The sequence below is a fragment of the Hydra vulgaris genome, chromosome 11 (assembly GCF_038396675.1).
Source record: "Hydra vulgaris chromosome 11, alternate assembly HydraT2T_AEP".
Classification (NCBI taxonomy): Eukaryota; Metazoa; Cnidaria; class Hydrozoa; order Anthoathecata; family Hydridae; genus Hydra; species Hydra vulgaris.
Window position 1 is genome coordinate 30196640 of NC_088930.1, and position 24365 is coordinate 30221004.

General features: G+C 27.9%; 1 protein-coding gene across 6 annotated transcripts in view; it reads left to right on the plus strand.

The window, feature by feature from the left end:
• Positions 1 to 24365, plus strand: part of LOC100209155 (RNA-binding motif, single-stranded-interacting protein 1) — a 74032-nt gene that overhangs the window by 46110 nt on the left and 3557 nt on the right. For all 6 annotated transcript variants that reach the window (XM_065810720.1, XM_065810718.1, XM_065810717.1 and 3 more), the window contains exons 6-16: positions 1535 to 1626; positions 1746 to 1808; positions 1937 to 2031; positions 7184 to 7245; positions 15147 to 15206; positions 16722 to 16767; positions 16909 to 16936; positions 17046 to 17114; positions 19708 to 19761; positions 19872 to 20072; positions 20699 to 20802. In XM_065810720.1, coding sequence (XP_065666792.1) covers positions 1535 to 1626; positions 1746 to 1808; positions 1937 to 2031; positions 7184 to 7245; positions 15147 to 15206; positions 16722 to 16767; positions 16909 to 16936; positions 17046 to 17114; positions 19708 to 19761; positions 19872 to 20072; positions 20699 to 20802 — 874 coding nt within the window. The remainder of the gene's footprint in view (positions 1 to 1534; positions 1627 to 1745; positions 1809 to 1936; positions 2032 to 7183; positions 7246 to 15146; positions 15207 to 16721; positions 16768 to 16908; positions 16937 to 17045; positions 17115 to 19707; positions 19762 to 19871; positions 20073 to 20698; positions 20803 to 24365) is intronic.

Sequence of the window (24365 nt, forward strand, 5' to 3'; positions counted from 1 at the left end):
CAGATGCGATGCTTTGTCTGTTTGTCTTTGTTTGTTTGTTTTTTTTTATGATCAAAAGTTCAGTCTGTATCCAAGTTTTATTTTTGAAAAAATTGTTTTTTCAGCAAATTAATTGGAAATAAGATTTGCAAAAGATTTGACCTCAGACACTATCAGTTCGGCATTGCTAAATACTAACCATATTATTCTGTCATTAAAAAAAAATGAAAAAAAGTTTAAACATATTTTATACTATTTTAATTAACTTAATAAAAAATTTTTTTGAAATTTTTATTATTGTTTTACACAATGTGATGTGTTCTTACTTTTGTTATTGTTTTACACAAAGTGATGTGTATTTATTTTTGTTATTGTTTTATCTACACAATGCAATGTGATCTTATTTTTATCATTGTTTTGCACAATGTGATGTGTTTTTACTTTTGTTATTGTTTTATTTACACAATGCGATGTGTTCTTATTTTTACGCAAATTTTTGTTCAGTACATGTTAGAATCAACAAAAGATAATTGTATGCTCACTTGAGATACTGATGACTAATCCCATCTTGTTTGTACTTGATCAACTTCTGTTGAAGTTTTTATTCTTTCAAAAAGATTTCCTTATATTTTTAAGATAAGTTTCTTTGAAGTAGAGGAAGACTTTGCTCAACTAAGTTTTAAGTCCTTCATGTCTTTTGTTTTGACATATTCCACCAAGTTCTAATGCAATCCTTCATGTCTATTGTTTTGACATTTTCTACAAAGTTCTAATGGAATCCTTTTTGTCTTCTATTTTGACATATTTCAATTGTAGTTTAAGTGCAGTGACTGAAATTTCATCAATATTTGAAAAAATATCAAAAAATTGATAAAATAACAGTTTTCCTTAAAAAAAATTTGTTTCAATAAAAGCATGTTTTTGTGAACTAGCCATTTTTCAGGCATTATTATCATACCCATTTTTTACAATATATTTGTATTTTTTGATAATTTAATAACTCACAAATTGCGATTTTATTCCAAAATCACTCCACCCTAATGAACACTATTCACTCAACCATTATTACACTATTCACTCAACCATTATTACACTATTCACTCAACCATTATTACTCTATTCACTCAACCATTATTACACTATTCACTCAACCATTATTACACTATTCACTCAACCATTATTACACTATTCACTCAACCATTATTACACTATTCACTCAACCATTATTACACTATTCACTCAACCATTATTACACTATTCACTCAACCATTATTACACTATTCACTCAACCATTATTACACTATTCACTCAACCATTATTACACTATTCACTCAACCATTATTACACTATTCACTCAACCATTATTACACTATTCACTCAACCATTAGTTTTTGTACTTATTTTTATCTTATTTAAAGTTTTTGATATAAAGAATTTGATATAAAGAAAGTTGTTAACCTGACTAATATTCTTGTTTATTTCTTATTTTTATTCCCAGTTTTTTATTGAAATGATAAATTAAAATTTAAAAGAATTTTATAATTTTTGTTTTTAGGCTATGGATTTGTTGATTTTGATAACCCAGTTTCAGCACAAAGAGCTGTTGGAGCACTTCAAAGTAAAGGTATCCATGCTCGAATGGCCAAAGTAAGAATTTTTTTAAATCAATGTTATTTATATCATTGTTAATAAAATTAAGAAAAAAGAAGTTTAGTTTAAAGATATAAAAATTTATTTTACATTAAGTTGATAAAATATTTTTGCAGCAACAAGAGCAAGACCCTACAAATTTGTATATTTCTAATTTACCGAAACAAGCTGACGAGCAGGTAAACAAAAACAACATCTTTTTAACAAATGTTGAGTTATTTAATTTTTTTACAGCACAATAATATTTAAATTGTTAACATAAGTGATAAATAAAACTTTTTTTTAATTACTGAATTTGTTTTATTAGCAACTACAACATTTGCTATCCGCTCATGGTAATGTGATTTCCACTAGAATTTTAAGAGATTCTAATGGTGAAAGTAAATGTGTGGGTTTTGCAAGGTTTATTTTTTTTTTTTAATCTTTTAAAGATAAATATTTATCTATGATTTTTATGTATTTCTGTGCTGATAAAAATGTATTTCTGTGCTCATAAAAAATGACCACTAGTTAATGCTTATCTGTTAAAAAGTTTAATAAAAAAAACTATTTTTAAATGATAAATAAAAGTTTGATAAGTATAAATTTTTCTTTTAAACTTCAGAAAGTATTGTCATTTCATTTGAATATGTAAATTTTATGCCTTTTGATATGCATCCATCATATTATGCATCAAGATGCGCAACATGAGGCATGCATATGATGAATATATAGATGCAAATTATTTAAAAAAATTCTAGTCTTCTTAAGTTCTAGTAAATATCTATTATCTTCACAATATTTTCTAGTAAATATCTATTATCTTCACAATATTTTCTAGTAAATAACTATTATCTTCACAATATTTTCAGTAAATATCTATTATCTTCACAATATTTTCTAGTAAATATCTATTATCTTCACAATATTTTCAGTAAATATCTATTATCTTCACAATATTTAAATTATCTTCACAATATTTTTTTTCTTCACATTTTTATGTTCAAATTTTGGACAAATATCTCCAATATAGTTTTATAAAATTTTAAAAATCTCTAATAAAATATTGATGATATATAAATTTGTTTATAAAAGTAAAGTGTCAGAAAATAACAAAAAGTCTTTTACACAGGGACAATGTTACTTCTTGGAAATAGTGCAACAAAAAAACATACAATAAACTAAATAAACTAAAAGCAATAAGAGAATATAGATTTCCATGCAACGTCACGTTTTTTTGTAAACAACATGCGTGCGCATACTTGTAGGCAGAATACATTCACAAGTTTATTATATAAAAACACACAAACAAGTGTTTTCAACATTTCTTTTCGTTAAATTTCGAGTAGTTCTACAAATTCTAAATTCAGATGGCTCTCGTAAAACATACACAACAAAATTCTTATAAGCTTTTTAAATTTTGCTTTTTGAAATTCTTTTGAAACTTAATAAATAACATCATAAGTGGAATATTTTAAAATTGCTAATTGTAACCATAAGTAGTGACAAATCAACAGAAAATGTTAGGAAAGTTTACACCATATTCAAAAGGCTAATTTTGGAAAAGTTGTACCATTATAAAAATTTAAGTAATTAAAAAAAAAAAAAGACAAATTAAAACTATTACCCTCCTTTAAATATGTTTAAATTTTTAATCTGTAAAAAATGCTACTCTATAAATTACTTTATAGAAAAGCAGATTGCTTAATTATTTTTAAAAAGTTTTTGCAAAACTCAAGGAATTTCGATTGATTCTATTGGAAAATCAGATAATTTTTATAAGAGTCAGGGAATATTCATGAAAAATGAAAATTTGCTGGCCACCCTGATGATATACATTTACATTAATTAACTACACCCATATTAAGATGAACAAATGCATTATTATATTAACAATTGGTTTTATCTAATAAATAGGGTGATCCACATAGTCAAATTAATAATGAAACATTTTATACATCAAATTCCTCTATTCACATGTATATGAACATTACAAAGCTGTCTAGATTACTTTGTCTCCAGATAGTTATACTCTTATGTAAAAGCTATGATTTTTAATGATGCCCTGGTAGCATCTTTAATATTGAATCCTCTATGTAGTGAATTAATAGTAGTAAACTCAAGCTGGTATATAAAACTTTATTTAGCAAATTAATAAATATGGTAACCTAAAGATACAGTCAAATTATTTTACATAAAAGAAACACAATGGTTATCTAATAACAGGAGTAAGCAATAGGAATCAACACACTCTGTCAGCAAGTATATAGCAACTAGGTTTAAGCTTCTGATAAAAGTTCATTTGATATAGTAATCTGTCTAATACACAACCACTCCAGTCAGCAGATAATGAACTAATTGCCTCTGCAAACTAACTTTTTATTATATACCAGTTACAAATTAAATGGTATCTATATGTTTATAACTGAATCAAGTTTGCTATTGTAAAGTCAAAAAAATTTTCTTGCAATAAAAACTTCAGTACAATAAATAATACAAACAGTCTTTAAACTTTTTTTCAAAAACATTTTTGTAGGTTCTTTATTGCTCCACAATTTGGCAAAAAATCAGATTAACAACTCTAGCAGAAAATTGGTATTATTATTTTTAAAGTATTACACTATTGCAGGACACTACTGCAAAAAAGCAGTATCTTTAATAAAGTCCATCAAATAAAGACTTTATTTAAAAGACTTTTAGCTTTATAAACACAATATTAAAATGGTCTTCAAACAACAATCGCAAGTGAACCAAATTTTAACTTTTTTGAAGAGGGACATTAGCATTCTTTAAGATAAGACTAAACAAAAATTCTTTTGTTTGTCTGATGTTAGATTTTGGTATGAAATATGTTTACTTTGTTTAAGTAAAGCTTATTTTTTCGAGTTCAATAATTCAATTAAGTTCTGTGCTGCATTAATTGAAAGTAAAAAGTTTAAAATTCTGCTTTATAAATATATATAAATGGTTTGGTGTCATAATGTATTTTCTCAGTATAGTTATCAAGATCTATATCGCAGATGATAATATTGATAGTCAAATGATTGTTGTTTTTTACATAAAGCTTCATAGGAAACTTTTCTTTTCTCTTTTTTAGATCGAACTAGAAATAGGAGTTATGAAATCAGATGGATTAGGCTCATCCATTAGTGTTAATCCAGTTTCTGTCTCCTACTTTTAAAAATTAATTTTCCAAAATAAACTATAAACTTTAAATCCACATTAGTTTTCCCATCTTTTTGAGTAACTAGCTACACAACAACTTGTTGAAATATTCTTGTTAAAAAATGTGAATAATCTTGTTAAAACAGTGAATAAATTTCAAACAAGTATGTGCGCACATCTTTTTTTGAAAACGAGAATGTAACATTCATTTATCAAAGTCATCTACAAAAGAGAAATTTAGTATAAGTTTTTTTTTTTTTAATATTATTTTTGATTTAAGTTTCAATTTCAAGTCTTTTTTGCTGCTTGGGGGTTATTTTACTAGACAGTTTACATCAAATTACATAAATTTATAAAAATATTTTTCATACATTAACAACCAATATTATTAATAATTACTAGAAAATCTCATTTATATTTTGTGTTATATAATAAAATACCTGGACAGTATCCAGAAGCCTATCTTCATTGTGTGTTCTCTCAATGAAATCATAATTAAATTGATGTGGCACAGTCATTTACAACTGCAAGTTTTCTTACACATATTAAAAAAAAAGTAAGTAAAAGACTGGGAAACTTCCTTATTTTCAAAAGCTTCAATATCTTTTACTTTCCAGAGCAGAAGTTCCATGGAGATCTCAAACAGTAAAAACAAAAGGTATTGCTGTTCATTGACAATGAATTTGCATAAAGCCTCTTGCTGGGGCCACATCTAAAAACGGAATTGCATAAAGCTTTTTGCTGGGGCCACATGTAAGAAAAAAAATTTCTTTTATAACATGACTAACGTACTTTTTATAGATAATGTCTGCATTTTAACCAAAAAATTAGTTTACCTAGAACATAGGAAATAATAACGTTTAAGGCACTGTTTTTTTTCCCCAGTGTTAATGGGTGTTGTGTCAAAACACAGTTCGATATTCTGATCAGAGATCTCAGTATTCAAGCATTCTTTAAATGATCAGATATTCAAGTATTCTTTAAATGGCATTGCTTTGATCACTTTCTTTGGAGCTTTTAATTTCTAAAATCTTTTTATCACTTTCCTAACTTTGTCGACTTTTCTATCACTTTTGATTAAATATTTGTTTTATGAATAAAGAAGAGAGCACTTTATCAAAAAATCTCTATCTGGTATGAAATAGACCACTTCTCCCTCTTTCAAAAAACTATTCATCTTCATTTTGTAGCTGCCCCTATGGCAGGTATTCTTTATATTCTTTGAATTTCTTGGTGCTTCTAGTCTTAATAGTTTGCTTGGTCACAATGAAGTCATCGTAAAACCTGCCTGTTCCCATAAGTTGACAAGCTTCCTGAATACAGATAATTAAAATAAGTGTTTTTTTTTATGCACATAGTTTGTTATTGTTGACAGAGGTTAAAAGAGGTTCTGTTCCAACTCTGCAATTGAATTATAAATCAAGAGCAAAATTTATCAGCTAAAGAGCTCTCAATGAGGGAGCATACCATTGAAAATGTGGTTTGAAAGAATCTTATGGCAAAGTCAAGAGCCAAGTTTAAAAAACACCTTGTTTCCCCAAGTGTCAAAGAAAAAAAAAATAAAAGATCAAAGGAACTTTTGATTCTGAAGAAATAGATTAAATTGAATTAAAAATTAAGTTGAAAACCTACAAACATTATTCACTCGAATTGTTTACTGTTGATTCTTGGACTATTTGATGACTAATAAAACAATTGTTCTGAGTCAGCAGAACAATTGTTTTTATTAGTCATCGAATAGTCCGAGCAGTTTCAGAGCATGTAAAGTATAAATTCAAGACCAAACATCTGGCTTTGGTTATGATATCTGGCCTTGTTTCTACTGATGGTCTCAAAATGTTTTGATCTTTAATCTGGTCAGAAAGTCAATGCTTATGATTACATTTGAATGCTGTGAATTGAACCATGTCAAGCCCTGGGTAGATGTGCACCACAGTCCAGACAACAGTGTGGTGTTCGAGTAATATATATATATATATATGTATATATATATATATGCACACAAAAAAAGTGTATTATAACTAACCTTAAAAACAAAACTTGCATTACTAACTAATTAATTGAAGTTATTTGAATTAATTGAACTATTATTAAAATATAGCAACAACAATAAAAAAAGTGAAGTACTTACAAGCTTTGTTTCTAGTAAGTAACATCGACATTTAAATTAAATAAAAAAAATAAAAAACACAAAGAAGCTTTTAATAACATTTAATAACATTTCTTGGAAATGGCATTGCGTACTAAAAGTAAGTTATAAAAAGAAACACAACATAATGAACGTAAAAATAAACACAACATGAAATCGTCAATTTTTCTACACTTGTGTGGTTTGAAAAATCTAAACCTTGTTTTATTAAGGCAAAATTAAATATACTTTGTTTGAAAGTTTTCTTTGTATTTAATGTAGGATGGAAACAAAAGAAATTTGCGAGCAAATAATTGCAAAATTAAATAACCATTATTTTGATGGTGAGTTTTTGTTAACATTTGATATAAGTTCTGTAAAAAACAAAACAAGAATTGTAGGAAAGTTTATAAATAACTTTTTAACAGTTTCTTTTTTCTATAACAGGTTTTATTTGAAGTAGCCATGTAGTATAAACTTGTATGTTATATAACATAAATATTTCTTTATTTTCTCTACATATTTCTTTATGCTAATTTGAAATAAATAGAATATTTGTTGCATTACAAAATAATTTTTTTTTTTTTTTATAATCTTCATTTTCAACAAGGCTGCAAGCAACCACTATTAGAGTTAGAAGTTACTGGAAGAGAAAAGATGAAATTTAAAAGCCAAGATAATAGTTAACAGATAACTTTAAAGATTGCAAATTATATTAATTATGAAAACAAGATAAATAAATGATGGAGTAAATTCCAAAGAAGTGATGTTCAAGGAATTTCCTCCTTCATCTAAAAAAAAAAACTAGACAAATAAGAGTTTTGGGAGCATTTGACCTTTAACTGTGGCTGAACAATCACAGTAAAAGGATGAGGCTTAATTGAATGGTGAGTAACACGTGAATGAATTTTATGACGATGTGACAATGGTTGGAGGTTCACTGCAAAAGCAGGTTCAACTATATTTATAATCCATTATTACATCTTGTCTAAAAAAGAAAAAGCATCATTGGAAGATCCAACAGTATTCCATACAAGGACAGATTAGAGAGTTTTATAGAGATAAAAGAATGCTGAGAAAGAAAGTTGTGAGCACAATAAAGAGATGTAACTTTAGCAGATGCTTATTTTGCAATGGATTTGATATATGGTTTCCAAGAAGCATCAAAAGTAAAAGTTAATTTTAGAATACATAGGGTAGATAAATTATTAAGTACACTACAGTTCATAAATATAGAAAGATCTAGATTATTGCAATAAGGGATCGTCCATAAAGTACATATGCTCAGAGGGGAAGAGCAGGTCTGCAAATGGCATATATGAGATGGAGGGCAGTGGGTCAATTATAAAAGAAAGGAGGCACTAAATTTAAAAAAATATCATAATATGTTAGATAAATAGGTTAAAAGCATAGGTGCTTTTAGGGAGGTGGAGGGTACTCGAAAAAGCATATTGCAAAATGCGAGAAAGGGGAGGATAGACGAAAAAAAAAGCGTACATACTTTATGGATGACCCCTAATGATTAGCTAAAAGAATTGAATTTTATCTGAATTAAAGTTCACCACCCACTGAGAGCCCTATGCTGTCGAGTAGTCAGATCCTTTTCAAGCTCAAATGCCCCCCTCCAAGCACTCAGAGAGTTTTGGCATCTTATCAAGACAAGAATAAATGGTAGCATCGTCAGCTAACAATGCCACCTTAGATGTGTGAATTTCAGGGAGATCATTAAAGTAAATTGTAGTAAGTATAAGACCAAGGATAGTACCTTGAGGAGCCCCTGAAGTTAGAGTAAATGAAAAAGAGTGCTGACCATTGAGGAAAACTTTTACAATAGGATTGATAAGAAAGGATTCAATAATTTTAAAGATATTACCTGATACACCATAAGAAGAGAACTTATGGAGAATATATGCAGGCATGCACCAGCATGCTAAACTTTATTAAAGACTAAAATGTTGAGAGTGATAGTCGTCTCCACATCTATGAATAAAACCTTTTTATGAAACATTTTGTTTTTTTTTATGTAGTGTGTGATAATCCTTTAATTTGAGTAGTGAAATAAGAAAAATTTGACTTATAAAAATAGATCATTAATCACATTTAAGTTTTCTTTTTATGTATTAATAAGAAAATTCAGCTTTATAATAAAATATAAGTTGTCACAAAAACTGTTCAATAAGAAATATCAATACAACATCCAGTGGCTTTATTGATCCTATAACATAGATATCCAGTAATTTGATGGTCTAGTAGTTTTAAATGGTTCACAGGTCAATACATAATATTAATACATCCAGTGGCTATTTGATGATGTTCAGTAGTTATGACTTACAGTGGTTTGACAACCATCTTGAGAAGACATTTGAGTAAAAGAATATATATAAAGAATTTTTGCTGTCAACTAAGTTGTTAAGTCTTAAATAGTATCAAATATAATTAAAAAATATAAATTTTTATATATATCTTGTATATGTTTTGAGTAGTATCAAATATAATTAATCTTTATTAATATTAGTTAATTTTTTTTTTAATATAAATTACTGCAATACTTATTATATTATGTATATATATTTTTCAACAACTTCGGTTTCAACAAGGCTGCAAGCAATCACTGTTTTGGAGTTCAACCAGAGTTGGAATGCAAGCAACCACTGTTTTGGATTCCAACCAGAGTTGGAATGTACTGGAAGAGAAAAGATTGATTTTTATATTGGCAGACAACTTAAAAGATTGCTAATTATACAAATCAGGAAAGCAAGATGAAGGAAGCAAATTCCAAAGAACTGATGTTTGAGGGAAAAAACTAGATGAATAAGAGTTTTTGGAGCTCTTAGGAATAATCACAGAAAAAGGATGAGAGTTAATTGAATGATGAGTAACAAGAAAATGAATTTAAGTAGATAGCACAAGAGACATTAGCTCTTTAGAGCAGTGCTCATTATAGGAAATAAAGTTCACCAGCCACTATGAGCCCCATGCTGTAGCAGAAGTGAGATCCTTTTTAAACTCAAATGCCCCCTCCAAACGACCAGAGAGTGTTGGCTTCTTATCAAGACAAGAATAAATGGTAGTATCATCAGCGAACAATGCCACCTTAGATGTGAGAATATCTGGAAGATCGTTAATGTAAATTAAAAAGAGTATAGGGCCAAGAATAAAACCTTGAGGAACCCCTGAAGTTACAAGATATGAAGAAGAGTGCTATCGATCAAGGACAACTTTTATACTATGATTGGCAACAAAGGATTCAATAATCTTAAAGATGTTAGCTGATACCGTAAGAAGAAAGCTTATGGAGAAGACCAGCATGCCAAACTTTATCAAAAGCCTTAGAAATGTCAAGAGCAATAGCCTTAACTTCTCCACTTCTATCTAATGCAAGAAAAAACCTATCAGTTGTTACTGTTAGCAGATCAGCTGTAGAACAAGAAGATCGAAATCCACATTGATGATCAGAAAGTAAGTTATTAGATTCAAGATGAGAGATTAAGTGTTTGTTAATTGAAGAGCCAAAAACCTTGCTTATGATAGGAAGAAGACTAATGGGACAGCAGTTAGACAAGTCAGATTGCTTCTAAGCAGGAAATCACTTTAGATACAGAAGCTGGAGTAATACAAATGTCGAGCAATGCATTCATCTGTATGTTGGAAATATTAGGTAGAACGCAACTAATAGAATCAGGAGATAGTATTAATAAAAAGTTCTTAGCAAACAATTCAGCTTTGCCTTTAGGTGCAATAATAAAATCTGAACTGTACAAATAACAGGTTTGCCCTTATTATTGATACTGTTAAAGATTCTCCAGAAGTCATGAGAGCCTACTTTTTGAAATGAAATATAAGATTTCATGACCTGAGAATAGAGGGCTTTTGGTGTTAGGCAATACTTTTTTACAATGGTTTCTAGCAATAGTAAACAGATGTCTGTTTTCTGGAGAATCGTTTTGCTGATAGATACAGAAGTAATGGTTTGGATTGGCAATTGCAGCAGCACAATGTAAGGAAAACCATGGAGAAGAGTGAGGCTTGACCTGGAATTGTCAAGAGGAAATAAAAGATTCCATGCCAGCCTGAATCCACAAAGTTATGTAAGAAGCACATTTATCAGCAAGAAGATGAAAGATTTCTACCCAAGGGCCATCACAAAGAAATTCACGGAAAGAGTCCCAGTCAACTTTAAGGTAGTTGTGAGAGATACGATGATAGGGGGATTCTGATGATGAAGAAGAATGAGATTTAAAGTTTTAAAGAGATCAAACGGTGATCAGAAGCATCTAAGGGTGAATGTGGAGAAACTGAGTATTGACTAGGATCAGAAACAAGACATAGGTCGAGTAGAAGGTAAATGATTCAGGTTGTCTGGAAAGCAAGTTAAAAAGTTAACTATTTGAGTTAGAGAATGAGAAAGGCAAAAGTTGTGGGCCTTAACGCCTGCAGAGTCACTGACACTAGAGCCAAGCCATTCAGTGTGATGAGCATTAAAGTCACCAACAACAACGATATGGCTGATGGATAAAGAGAGAGGGCTTGGTTAATTTGATCAAAAATAACATCAAAAAGAGTGCAGTCTTGAGATGAAGGAGAGCGATATAGAACAAAGAGAAAGCCGATAGAGTGAAGTGGTGTTAAACGAAAGCACATAAAAGAATAGTCTGTGGATTCAAATCTAGTTTCCTGATAAATGGGTGAATTTTTATGGATGTAAATGCCCAGGCCAAGCATGTAGCTATTGGAGTCTTTACGAATTAAAGGAAGATAACCATCAACACTAAGATCACAAGATGAGGTAGCTGAACTCGAATGAAAACAAATATAAATTTGAAGGCTAATTAAGTGAGAATCTGCATAAGTGTGATGTACACTGTGTATAAAAATGTGTGCAAATCTGCATAACTGATAGATAGGGTAACTTGCAGCAAAATGAACATATGTATCGGGATTTGATTGTGGAGACTATTTTTTTGTTCATTAATATTAATTTATTATTTATATATATATATTAGGGCGACAAAAAAAAATCAAAGTGCTCGAAATTGAACTCTCAACCCTTTATTGTGTTCCTTTTAACTAAAAAATATACTGTGCAAAATATTATTAGGATATTTTCATATCTAGAGGTTGCTCAATGAGCTTGATATTATCAGATTTAAGGGTCAACGTAAAGTAAAAATGAATATACTTTTTTATTTTTTTCATTACTACAAATTTTAATTATTTTATTCAAGTTTAGTGTTATTTATATGATTTTAATCAATGTTTGATTCAGGTTGTTCACTTGTTTTTATTAATGCGTTAACAATTGTAGACTCGCATATCTGGAATTTGACGTCGATGTTCTTCCACAATTTGTAAAATATATTGCAATTGAGTTTCATCTTTTGTCAAGATTTTTGTGTAATCTGAAACCAGTTTCACTGCTCATTCAGCTGTGTCATTCACAACTTTCATAGAATTAACAATTTTATGTGCATCCTGGTATTCCGTTATTGTACTCCACTTGTCTGGGCAATGTTCCTTCATAAATGCCCAATTTATTCCAAGCAATTCAAATAGATATTTTATCTATTTGTTACAAAGTCATCTAAGTTTATGCTTACAATTTTATCCATTAATCCTTTACCTTCAACCCTTTTTATCTGGGTTTTATTGGCTGGCTTTTCAAGCGCAATCAAAATTTTTTCTTTAGTTTGGTTATCAACATCATTACTGAAAAAAGAGAGACTCACAAGGTCTTCAGTTAAATACCATAAATGTCCTGCAATGGCTTTTATGGCAGATTCAGCTACTTCTTTGTCAAATATTTTGAATTTATTCAATTTCCTAATCAGTGTCAGGTCATTGTGAGGAGCAGATGAAGAAATGGGAGCCCGAAACCAATGTTCCATGTAAATCAATATTGAAAAAATCGAAAATCGTAGAAGATTTTTCTCTTCATTTTTTGTTAAATAAAATTGATATCGAAACAAGTAGATTTTAATAGAGTACAGTGCTTTTGCCATCCATCATGCTTGGTGCATAGCACCAGGAGAACAAAAAGTTATTCCCTTTTGACCTGGAGGAGTTTTTCCTAAAAAAATTATTGCTAGTGGCAAATCTCAATGTAATTGTTGCGAGGTTGTTTTGATCCTTGCATCATAATTACAGCAAATTCTATAGCTGATGGTACAAGTGAGCCATATACTTTGAGATCTGCATCAGTTAAGAGCCATGATTTAGAATTAAGTTTACTCCACTGATCACGAAATCGTTGAAACAACTTAACCTCTGGACCAGAAAATGTTCCAAAACAAGTTTTGTAAACATGGGATAAAATCACTTCATGAATATAGTGTCGACAGGCTGTGTATAATAAAGACTTTCCAATTAATTTTTCCAGCAAGGTACAAGCACCTGAATGTATACCTGTGTGGCTTGAAGTAGTATCAAAACAGAGCGCCACAATTCTGTCATATGAAATGTTCAAATCTTTTAAAGCTTGTTCTGTTGCATAACTCATTTGTTCACCAGTGCCTCTATCCAGTTTTCGGACTGACAACAGTTTTTCTACATCATATCCTGTCACTAATATGGCCAGTCGATCCACTTCATTTCTGCTTGTCAAATCGGATAACAATTTTCCATCCTAATGTGCAGTTAATGGAATCTGGTTTGAACTCTAAAATAATTCTTTTTGCAATTTCTTTACGATTTTCAATACGTGCACATCGAAGAGATTCATATGATGTAGATAAATGTTCAATATTGGCACCTAACCCTTGACAAACTGTAGACAAAACCAAGGAACCAGAACGATTGGGAATTTTCAAACGATCAAGAGCTGAACAAAATGCTGGAATAATCACTTTCTTTTTTTCTGTTTTTTCACTCTTTTTCAGTTTCTTTGCTGATGATGGAATAAAGTCATCTACTTCATTATCTGTACCCTGAGAGGAGTCTGATTCTGTCAAAACTAGGTCTGTGTCTGTTGAACACATTCCTTCTTTTTTTCTTTTTAACTCTTTTGTTTCTCTTTCTTCATTTGCTTTTTTTCTGTTTAAAATACGCTGTTTTTGTTTGAATAATTCCACAATCAACTAAACTCATATAGTCTTTTCTTCCTTCTCTTTGTAGTGTAAGAAAGGTCTTGTCTTCTTCTATTGTCATTAATTTTAAAGCATCTTCATGAGCAATATCAAATAGTTCTTCAATTTCTTGAGAAAAAATTTCCACATTTCTTTGCTGAGTTTCTGTTTTTCTGCCTTTATTCTTTTTCAGCTTTCTGTATTTCTCAACAAGTTTTTCAACATGTGTTATAACATGATAACATTGTTTTGTTGGAATTCTAGCTCTTTGCCAAAAGTCTAGAACCTGATCTGTCACAAGGCCTGCACTTTCTTTTACATTGTTGTTATTTTTGAAGAAAAAATAAGATTTTAAAACTTGTCTTTTAGATGGCAACTTGTGCCCTGTGATCACAGATGTAGCTTGACCAATACACCATAGTTCATTTTGACTTCTTGTCTCCATTTACAATAAATCAATTTTGAAAATATCTCTCTAATAATGTGTTTTAAAAATGTATTTTGTATTTACAGGATAATGCAATAGTTTTAGCAGTAGTGCAATACTGATGCAGTAACTTAACTGGGTGATGAAATATTACAATGGGTGTTTTAAATGCCAGCCAACTTATTTTATTTTTACTTTTTAATTTTCTAAAAAAAACAATGTGTATTATGCATGACTCATTAGATTAACAAATAATAAAATATTGATAGCATTGTCAACTTAATTAGTAAAATAGAAAAGATAAATGATAAAATATGAAAAATGTGGGTTCGAGCAGCTTTGTAAAAATAAAATATTGGATTGAACAACCCCTAAACCTTAACATATTGTGTCCAAAATTTCCCAGTATCATTTTTTCATTAAATGGAACCAAATAAAAGGTTGAGAGCATTACAAAAAAAAAAAAATTTTTTTCAATAAATTCATTTGTCAATATATATATATATATATATATATATATATATATATATATATATATATATATATATATATATATATATATATATATATATATAAAACTTAATAGCACTTATGCAGATTTTAGTACTTAATAATATTTTGTAATAGTTGAGAGAAATGTATTCCTTATAAAATTTTACATGCCTTTATTATAAAGTTTGTTAAAATGACGAAAGACTAGTATAGTGGCAAAAAAAATATTTTTTATTTTGAGAATTAATTTATACTTTTATCTTAGGTAGCAATGAACCATTGTTCATTAAATTTGCAGATGGAGGACAAAAGAAAATAAAACAAGGTACGCTGTGTTTTTTTTTAATTTTGAAGTTATTTAAAAAGGAGAGAATGTTTAATGGATAAACTTCAAGAATACAAATTTAAAACATCTTAAAGAGTAAATAAATTTTATACTGAAGAACAAAAAATTTTTCAAAAGAAGATATTAAACTTGTATGAAAACACATTCAAAAAAAGGAAACAATATCAAATAAATAAAAGCTCAAAATTAAGATAATAAATAATAAGTATGCGTCTAGTTTTAAGTTTTGAGAGTGATTTAACACCAGGTGGGATAAAAGATTGTTTTAATGCTTTGACATTTTATGGATTAATAACCATAATGAACGATAAGATGTTTTGTTACAGATATATTCATAGAATATAATTAACAAATCAGTGAATTTAACAAGTTAATATAATTTAACATGTTAGTGAATTAAGGCTTTAGATTGGAAATGTGAATTAAAACTTTAAATTGGAAAATCGTTCTATCTTTTAATGCATTGGTATGTTATGAATTTATAACTGTAATAAACAATTCAATATTTTGGTGCAGATAACTTAACATTGCTAGAAGATCGTACAATATTTTTTTTTTAAATTGTATAGTCAGTTTTTATAGTTGTATAGTTTGTTTTTATCAAATATAGTTATTATGATTTAAAACCATTAAATATCACTAATATAAATTATATTATCATTTATATATATATATATATATATATATATATATATATATATATATATATATATATATATATATATATATATATATATATATATATATATATTAATATAATATAAATAATAATTAACTAATATAAATTATATTATCATTATATATATATATATATATATATATATATATATATATATATATATATATATATATATATATATATTATATTGTTTATTTGTTTATGTCAATTTCTTTTACATACTTCACAACTTCCAATCCATACTTTCTCTTTCCCATACTCTTCATCAATTTTGGTCAGTATTATTATCGTGTTAAGGTTGATTGTTCCTTCTGGTGCAATGACTATGCATATCCTCATTTTTAACCCTAATTATTTGTACAACCATATTTTGATACCATTATGGAAGAGAGTAAGTTTGTGAATGTAAAGGTTGTTATAATGTTTGTTCCAAACAAATAATTTGTTGAATAAGATCACTTTTAATAAAGAATATACGGTGTAAGAGTTTGAATTATATCTAAATTGACCAACATAAGTTTTAGGAAATTTATAGTTTTTTTCATTTAAATTTACACCCCTAGTTAACTACCTAGAAGAATATTTACCCCCTAGTTAGCTAGCTAAAAGAATATTTACCCCCTTAGAGCTAGCTAGAAGAATATTTACCCTCTAGTTAGTTAGCTAGAAGAATATTTACCCCCTAGTTAGTTAGCTAAAATTTTGAATAAATTTAACTAAAAGAATAGTTAGCTAATAACTAGGACTTAATTTAATATTTTTATTTAAAATTTTTGAATAAGATATACTTTAACTGCTTTTAACAAATATTCCAGATCCATGGAAGGCGTTAATGGAAAATGAAATTAGAAACAATTCTTCGTATGTATTTTAAATTTTATTAAAAATATTTGTTTTTCCTAGTTTGAAAATGTAAAAAATCAATTTGATCAAAATGTGAAAGATTTTTAGAACATAACTTTGTTATAATTACATTTTTTAATAACTTTTTTTTATAAACAGTGGTACTGCACGAGCTGCTTTTCAGATGGTAATTTTTTTTTGTATGGTTCTTTCTAATTTCTTAATATTTTATTAAATATTTTTTAATGTTCTATCTTTAGTTTTTTTTTATTGAAAATATCTTTTTTTATCAAAAGATGAAGCGTAGACTTGGTGGTTTAATGGGATCTCATGAAAATGGTGGTTCAATAGGAGTCTCTTATCCTGTAAGAATTATATTTTTATGTGTTGTCTATAAATTTATTATTTGTTCATTTATCTGTAATTTATTATTTTGATAAGAAAAATAAAAGTTCTTGAAAATTTAATTCAAAACAATTTTTTATTTTTACCTAATATTTAAAATGCTCTTAAAAATATTTAAGCAAATATTTAATATTTTTTATTTTTGAACAACTTTTGTACTAACAACCTTTAAGAAAACATAAGAATAACAAGAAGATTAGTGGTCTAAAGAATTCGCAACAAAGACATTTTGCTAAATAATTTTTTTGTTTATTTAAAAGTTGAAAGAAGTTTTAGCTTTAAAAAAGTAAACAAAATTTACTTAACAAAAAACTTGCAAATATCATGAATTAGAGATGTTTATCCTTTTTCTTTCAACAGTTTTTATTTGCAAGTTTATACTTTGTATTTATTAGGACCAGAAATTAATTTTTTGATTAAAATAAGGTAGTTAGATTCATATGATCAGTAGATTTATATGATCAGTAAATATGATCAAAACTTCATCATTGTTATAATCATTGGTACACAAAAAAAATCTATCAATTACAAAAATAAAGATATTAAGTAAAGATAAATGATGTGAATAGTTAACAATCATAGAATTAATTATGTGAATAGAAATGTATGAAAAAAACATTGAGCTGCTAATAGATATTTTGATTTCCAGCATGATAAAAAAAAATTGTTAATATAAAAATGTTAACATTAAAAGACATTTGGTTTGAACTTGAACCAATTACCTAATCAAATTTTAGTTCTTGTGAAAGCAGTAATTTTTTAATTAGAGAAGGAGAACAATCAAAAAATAAGGAGCAAGATGATAGAGGTGCTGAGCAGAAGCACATAAAAGAATGATCAGAGGAATCAAACCTGATTTCTCAACAAACAGGTGAATTGATGCATACGTGTGCTGCAATGCCAAGCATTGATGGTTACTATCCTTTAATTTTGCAAATTAAAGGATAGTAACCATCAATACTGAGATCTGAAGAAGGAACAATTGAATTTAAATAAGTCTCACAAAGAGCAAAGTGGTAAATTTTACAAGAGGTGAGATTCAACTGATGGAAAGTTACTTCGAAGACCACAAATATTTGTGAAAGATATATTGAAATAGTTAGGTGATGAGAATGGTTTTTTATCTTAATATTTTTGGTTACTTTGTCATGGTTCAAGTTTAAAGAGAACTTGACTCATTCATAAATAGAGCATGGCCTCCTAAGCAATGAGCTATGGAGTTGTCTCAGTCCTGCTAATTATTACATAGTTTTAACTTAGTTCTCTTTATGTGGCATCAACAATGCACACCAAAAGCATTGACTGGGATACCATCCATGGGCAACATGGCACTGTTAATACTCTGATATTTTACAGTTGTTGTTAGAATTAACCTCTCTAAGAGTTACAGCTGCGGGCTATATGATTAGGTTGAGTTACCACAGAGTTTGGGAAACCTTACTACCAGCAGCCTCAAAACCATTAAACTAAGTTTTAGATCTGTACCCTCATTAGGAAATAAATGCACACGCAAAAATCTATGAATAGATTCATAGGATTTTGCTAATACAATTATTCTGCTTACCTCTAAAATGAAAAATAAAAGTAAAAAATTGATTGCTTTCATAAGGGACAAGCTCAAAAGCATCTGTGAGGTGACAAACTCAAAAGCATCTGTGAGGTGGTCGCCTGAATTTTCTACAGCTGCTGGCTATATGATTAGGTTAAAATTGATGCAACATTTAAGAGACCAGGTGCCATTCATATGGCTAAGTGGATGGCTGAGGCGTTTTTTATGCTTAACTACAATATGAAGACAATTAAACCATTCTGACTGGTTGTAATTTACCAATGCCTTGTCAAATTGACTGTGCTGAACAGGGCATGGCACTCATTGTAAAATTTAATGCCACCAAGAATGAAAATTAGTGTAAAAAGTAGTGTTTGCTACAAATAACTGAACAATTGAAGTCGAGAATTGCATTTTATAAGACACTGAATTTTGACTTGTAATAGACTAGTCTTATACTAGGGTTTTATACTATATAAATTATTGTTTTATATAAATACTATTATATAAAACGCTTGTTTACAAATGAAAAGGTAGTCCATCGTTCGATATTCAAATTTATTGAACTATTCAGATTAGATATATTGATCACTTTTCATACATTTTTGTTGCTATTTAGAAATAGCCATATTTTTTTGGGAAAGGGTTCAATTTTTAAAATATCTGATGGACCCCTAAAACATTTCCCATGAAGTTTTTTCTTATTGTAATAACTTTCCAAAAGACAATTTTTTAAAGGGTTTTTAAAAGGGAGCATTTTAAAGATTTTTTCTAGGACACCCTAATATCTATAATAAATATATAAAATTTATAAAGGTTAAAAAGAATATTTTTTTACAATTATATAGTTCAAGAAATATTATATATCTTGTATACTTAACTTTTCATATTTAAAAAGATATTAACTTTAAATATTAATTCAAATTATTATAAATTTTTGAATTATTTTAATTTTATATTTGTATATTTATTTAGAATTCAAGGTTTTAGTTTAATGTTTTTAGATTCCAAACTGGCCTGTTCCACATTCATATGCAGTTGCAGTTTCTCCTAATGGTGTAAGTTTGACCAAATATTATACTGTTTATTTATTGGAGTTGATTTATAAATTCTTTTTTTTAAAGTATATGTATACAATGTTTAATAATTTTCTACTTTTATTTTGCAGCTGGTTAGCCCTCCTATTGATAGCATGACTAATTCGATGTCACATTCAATGCCACAACCAATTGCGCATTTATCGAATCAATTAGCCCAAATGCAAATACATGGCGGAGTCAATCAATACATTATTAATTCTGCTGGTGGCTTTTCTCAGCAAAGTTCCTGGCAAATTTCACATCCACAAGCTAACAATCAGGTTGAGAGTGTAAGTTTTTTTTGTTTTATTTTATAAGCAAAATATCTAGTTGATAGTTTGGTTATAAAATAAGTTTCAATCATAGAGGTTACTGTAATTTTAGTAAACTAACCCTAAGATAAATTTGGCAAAAAAATTTTCAAAATCGCTGGGTTTTAGACAGTTCTTTAGCAAGAAATAGAGAGCTTATATCATACCATATCACTGTTCTTAACTTGTTTCTTTGTGTTTGTTTGTCAAGAACATGTTTTGGGTTTTTAGGCAGAGACAATTCTAGGAAAAATTACTTTAGAATATTGAAGAAAATAATTACTTTAGAATATTGAAGAAAATAGTTTATGAAGAAATTAATTTAGAATATTAAACAAAAGAATAACTTTAGAATATTGGAGAAAATAATTACTTTAGAATATTGAAAAAAATACTTACTTTAGAATATTGAAGGAACTACTTTGTAATATTGAAGAAATAGTTCTTTATCAAGCATTAAAAATAATCATAAATAAAATATATTTCCCAAACAAAGTTCAGGTTTTGTGATACATTTGTCAACATCTTTAAATTTTTTTTCTTTCTAGAAAGAAAAAAAATTGCTTTTTATAGTTTAAAATTTTTTAAAGAGTTTAAATTTTTAGGAATCTTCTGTTATAATGACAGATTATGCGCCACATCTCATTCCTGGTAATCAACCTAACGACTTTCATAATGATGAGAACAGAGTTGTTTTTGCATATAGAAGGTATTAAAATTGTAATATATTTTTTTTGGTACATAAATTTGAATTATTTATTTAATAATTTTTTTTTGTTATAATATAATAATATACAACATAAGATATAAGATTAATTCTGTCTAAATTCTTAATTAACTCTGTCCAAACTCTAACTCATTAATTCTGCCTAAATTCTCAATTTACTCCTAACTCAAACTCAATTAACTCTGCTCTTTGATAATTAGTTTGAGATCTACTCACCCTGTGAAGTTCACAATCAACCACATCTAAAAATACCTAAAAACTCCTTTTGATCCTTTTAATGAACCATTGTACCATGATTTGTACCATGGTTTTGATGAACCATAAAGCTTATGAGTATATTTAGAGTTTTTTAAATCTTAATTTTTTCCGAGTCAATTTTTTACGATTTAAACAATTCCCTCCCTAATTGACGGCTTCTAAATTTTACATTGTCACCACTTCAAAACGCCAAAATATTTTTTGATGGAATTTAAATTCTATTTATAAATTTTGATTTACTTTAAGAATACACAAAAACGTTTTTAAAAACATTGTTCCCCTCACACTAACTAGACCTGGGGTCTGGGATGGAGAAAAAGTGGGGCTATTTTTGTTCCTAATCTCTAACTATGATTTTTCTTAAAAAAAATATTTCAATTGACATAAAAATACAAAGTTTGAAGTTTAGCACATGTTCGAAAGTTGTCATTGACAACTAAAATCATTGACAAGTATTTTTGGAAAAGTGTAATATTTTAAAAACTTATTAACTTACATATAACAAAATCAGTTATCAGATGCAGTTATATATAAACATATATAATATATATGTATTAGGGTGTTCCACTTTTGACCTGACTAAAAAAAATTCAAATGTACTTTATCTTAATCATTATTACTAGGTCCCTAGATCTACCAAAAATTGAATTTAAATCAGTCTAGATTTTTTATATCTCTTTGTATTAATATCATGTATTAATGAATATTTTTATATCTCTTTGTATTGATGAATATCAATAGAAGAAGAACAAGTCTCTAATGGAAACTTGCAAGACTAATGTAAACAATTAGTCTAATTTTCAGAATGGTTTTAATTAAATAAATTATTAGCAATTGATAAAATTAAATGTATTTTTTTTTAATTATTATGTCAAAAAGCGTCTACTGGCAAGTAATATTTTTTTTATTGATGATATGCTTATTTTTAGTTATTTATATTGAGAAAAAGTCTTAAATGAAAAATCCAAGTTCTCATTTGTTTAAAAAGCTTCTTGCTTTTTATAAAATAAAAAGGTATTTTACAAAAAACAAGAAGCTTTTTAAATTAATGTGCAATTCAGTTATGTTACTCTAACTAATTATCATATTAACTATGTAAACATTGCTCAGGTTAGTACTAATATATTTATATATATTATAATATAATATAGTATATTTAAAAAAAATGATAATTTAACTTGACAGCTGTTTTTTATACCAATTACAAAAAAAAATTTATTTCATATTGCAGACTATTTATATAAAACAATATTGTTTTGAGTACCTCACACCCTGTAAATTCAGAATCAACCTCATCTGAAAGATCTACTTACCCTGTGAAATTTTCAATTAACTTCATCTGAAAGTTCTACAAACTTGTTGAATTCACAATCAACCTTATCTGAAAAATCAACTACAAAACTACCCTTTCAAATTCGCAATCAACCACATTTTTGGGCCCCCGCAGGATTTTTTGATATTTCAGATAGGACTCTTTCACACATTGTGCAAACTCCAAACTTAAGTATGTTCATACCTATGCCAAATGAGCAGGAAAAACATTGGGATGACGGAGGCCTAGAACATTATGGGAAAGTTATGACCATGCAAAATTTACAACCTCCTCATTTTTGGGGAGTTCCAAAAGTATGGTCATAACTTCTGTAATTTGCAATATTTTTCTACAAAATTTAAAATCTGCTGATAAATTTAAATTTAGTTTATGACAGTAAAGTTGAAAATTTTACTACATAAGTGCCTTCACATTTGGGCAGGGAGGGGGGCAAGTGTTTTAGGGCTTATTTTGTTCCCAGGCCTCTGCTATCTCAATTTTTTGTAAGGCCTCCTTTTTTGGCATATGTATTAACATACTTAAGTCGGGAGTTTGCACAATGCGTGAAAATGTCCTATCTGAAACATCAAAAAATCTTGCTGGCATCTATGACTTTATCTAAAAGAATCAACAAAACTCTTGTATGGAAACATAGAAATTATGAGTATATTTAGAGGTATTTTTTTAATCTTATTAATTTTGTCTAAGCAAGTTATTTTAAAAAAAGAATTAAACGACCCTTTCATCATGATAGGGTTGTTTAAATCTTTTTTTAAAATACTGATACAGTATATATTACAAATACTGATGACAGTATCATCAGTTAATAGGTCGTAAATTTTACATAGTCACCACTTCAAAATGAGTTTATAAAAGTATAAGTTAGGCATCTACCATACATACAGTAAAGGGAGACAAAAACTTGTTTTGCAAAAAATTACAGTGATTAGGACACAGGAAAAAATTATCTTCACAAACGCTCCTAATAACCACCTGATTAAAATTAGTTTTATAATAAAAGACGTTTTTTTGCTTTATTGAAATTAATGAATAAAAAAATGCCCTTAATCAGTTTAGAACCTCCTCATTTTTGAACCTCCTCATTTTTTGAACCTTTTACAGTTTTAAAAAAAGAGTAAAAAATAAAAAAGGTTTTATTTTTTTTTAATTGTTTTATTGTATTATCTTTGATTAAAACTTTTGTAAACAATCCTTTTGAAAATTTAAAGCTTGTATTAAAAAACTTTAAATTATAAAAGTATTAACAATAATAAAAGGATAATAAAAATAACATGACTAAATTCAAATAATAAAAATTTATTTGTACAAATTTAAAAAAAAAAAGAATGTTTAGATATAAACAATTTAAACGCTCAAATAAGAACCCTAGTACTAACTGAACTATAAAAAAAAAAACAAGTCCAAATCAAAAATATATTGTCAAGAACAAAAACACAAGTTTGAATAATTAGGAAATTCTGAAATTTGCAAGTGGCAGGTACAAGAATAAAAACACAAGTTTGAATAATTAAGAATTTGTTTGTTTCTTTCTTATTTTTGAATTTGCAAATTCATCAATGATGCTTGCTGTATCCAACCCATCAAATACGTTGTTTTTAGCAATAATTGCTAAATTTTGCAGTCTCTCTTGCTGCATTGAACTTCTAGATAACTTTTTACTTTTTTCAGCACAGAAATGTTTCTTTCGCCTGAACAATTTGAAACCATCATCGATAAATTTATTTGGAGGAGAGTTTCCAAATTGGGAAAAACTGATTGTAAATTTAACTTTTCAATGAATTCAAACATCTGGCACATCTTTCACTAAGTCTGACATATCAAAAAAAAAATTTTTTTAAATGTAGTAATTTATCAGTCAAATCCTTATTAGTATGATCTTTGTATACAATTTGCAAATATTAGCAGCTGTCGAAATTTCCTGAACTGTCAAATTATTCAATTTATTTAAGAAGCC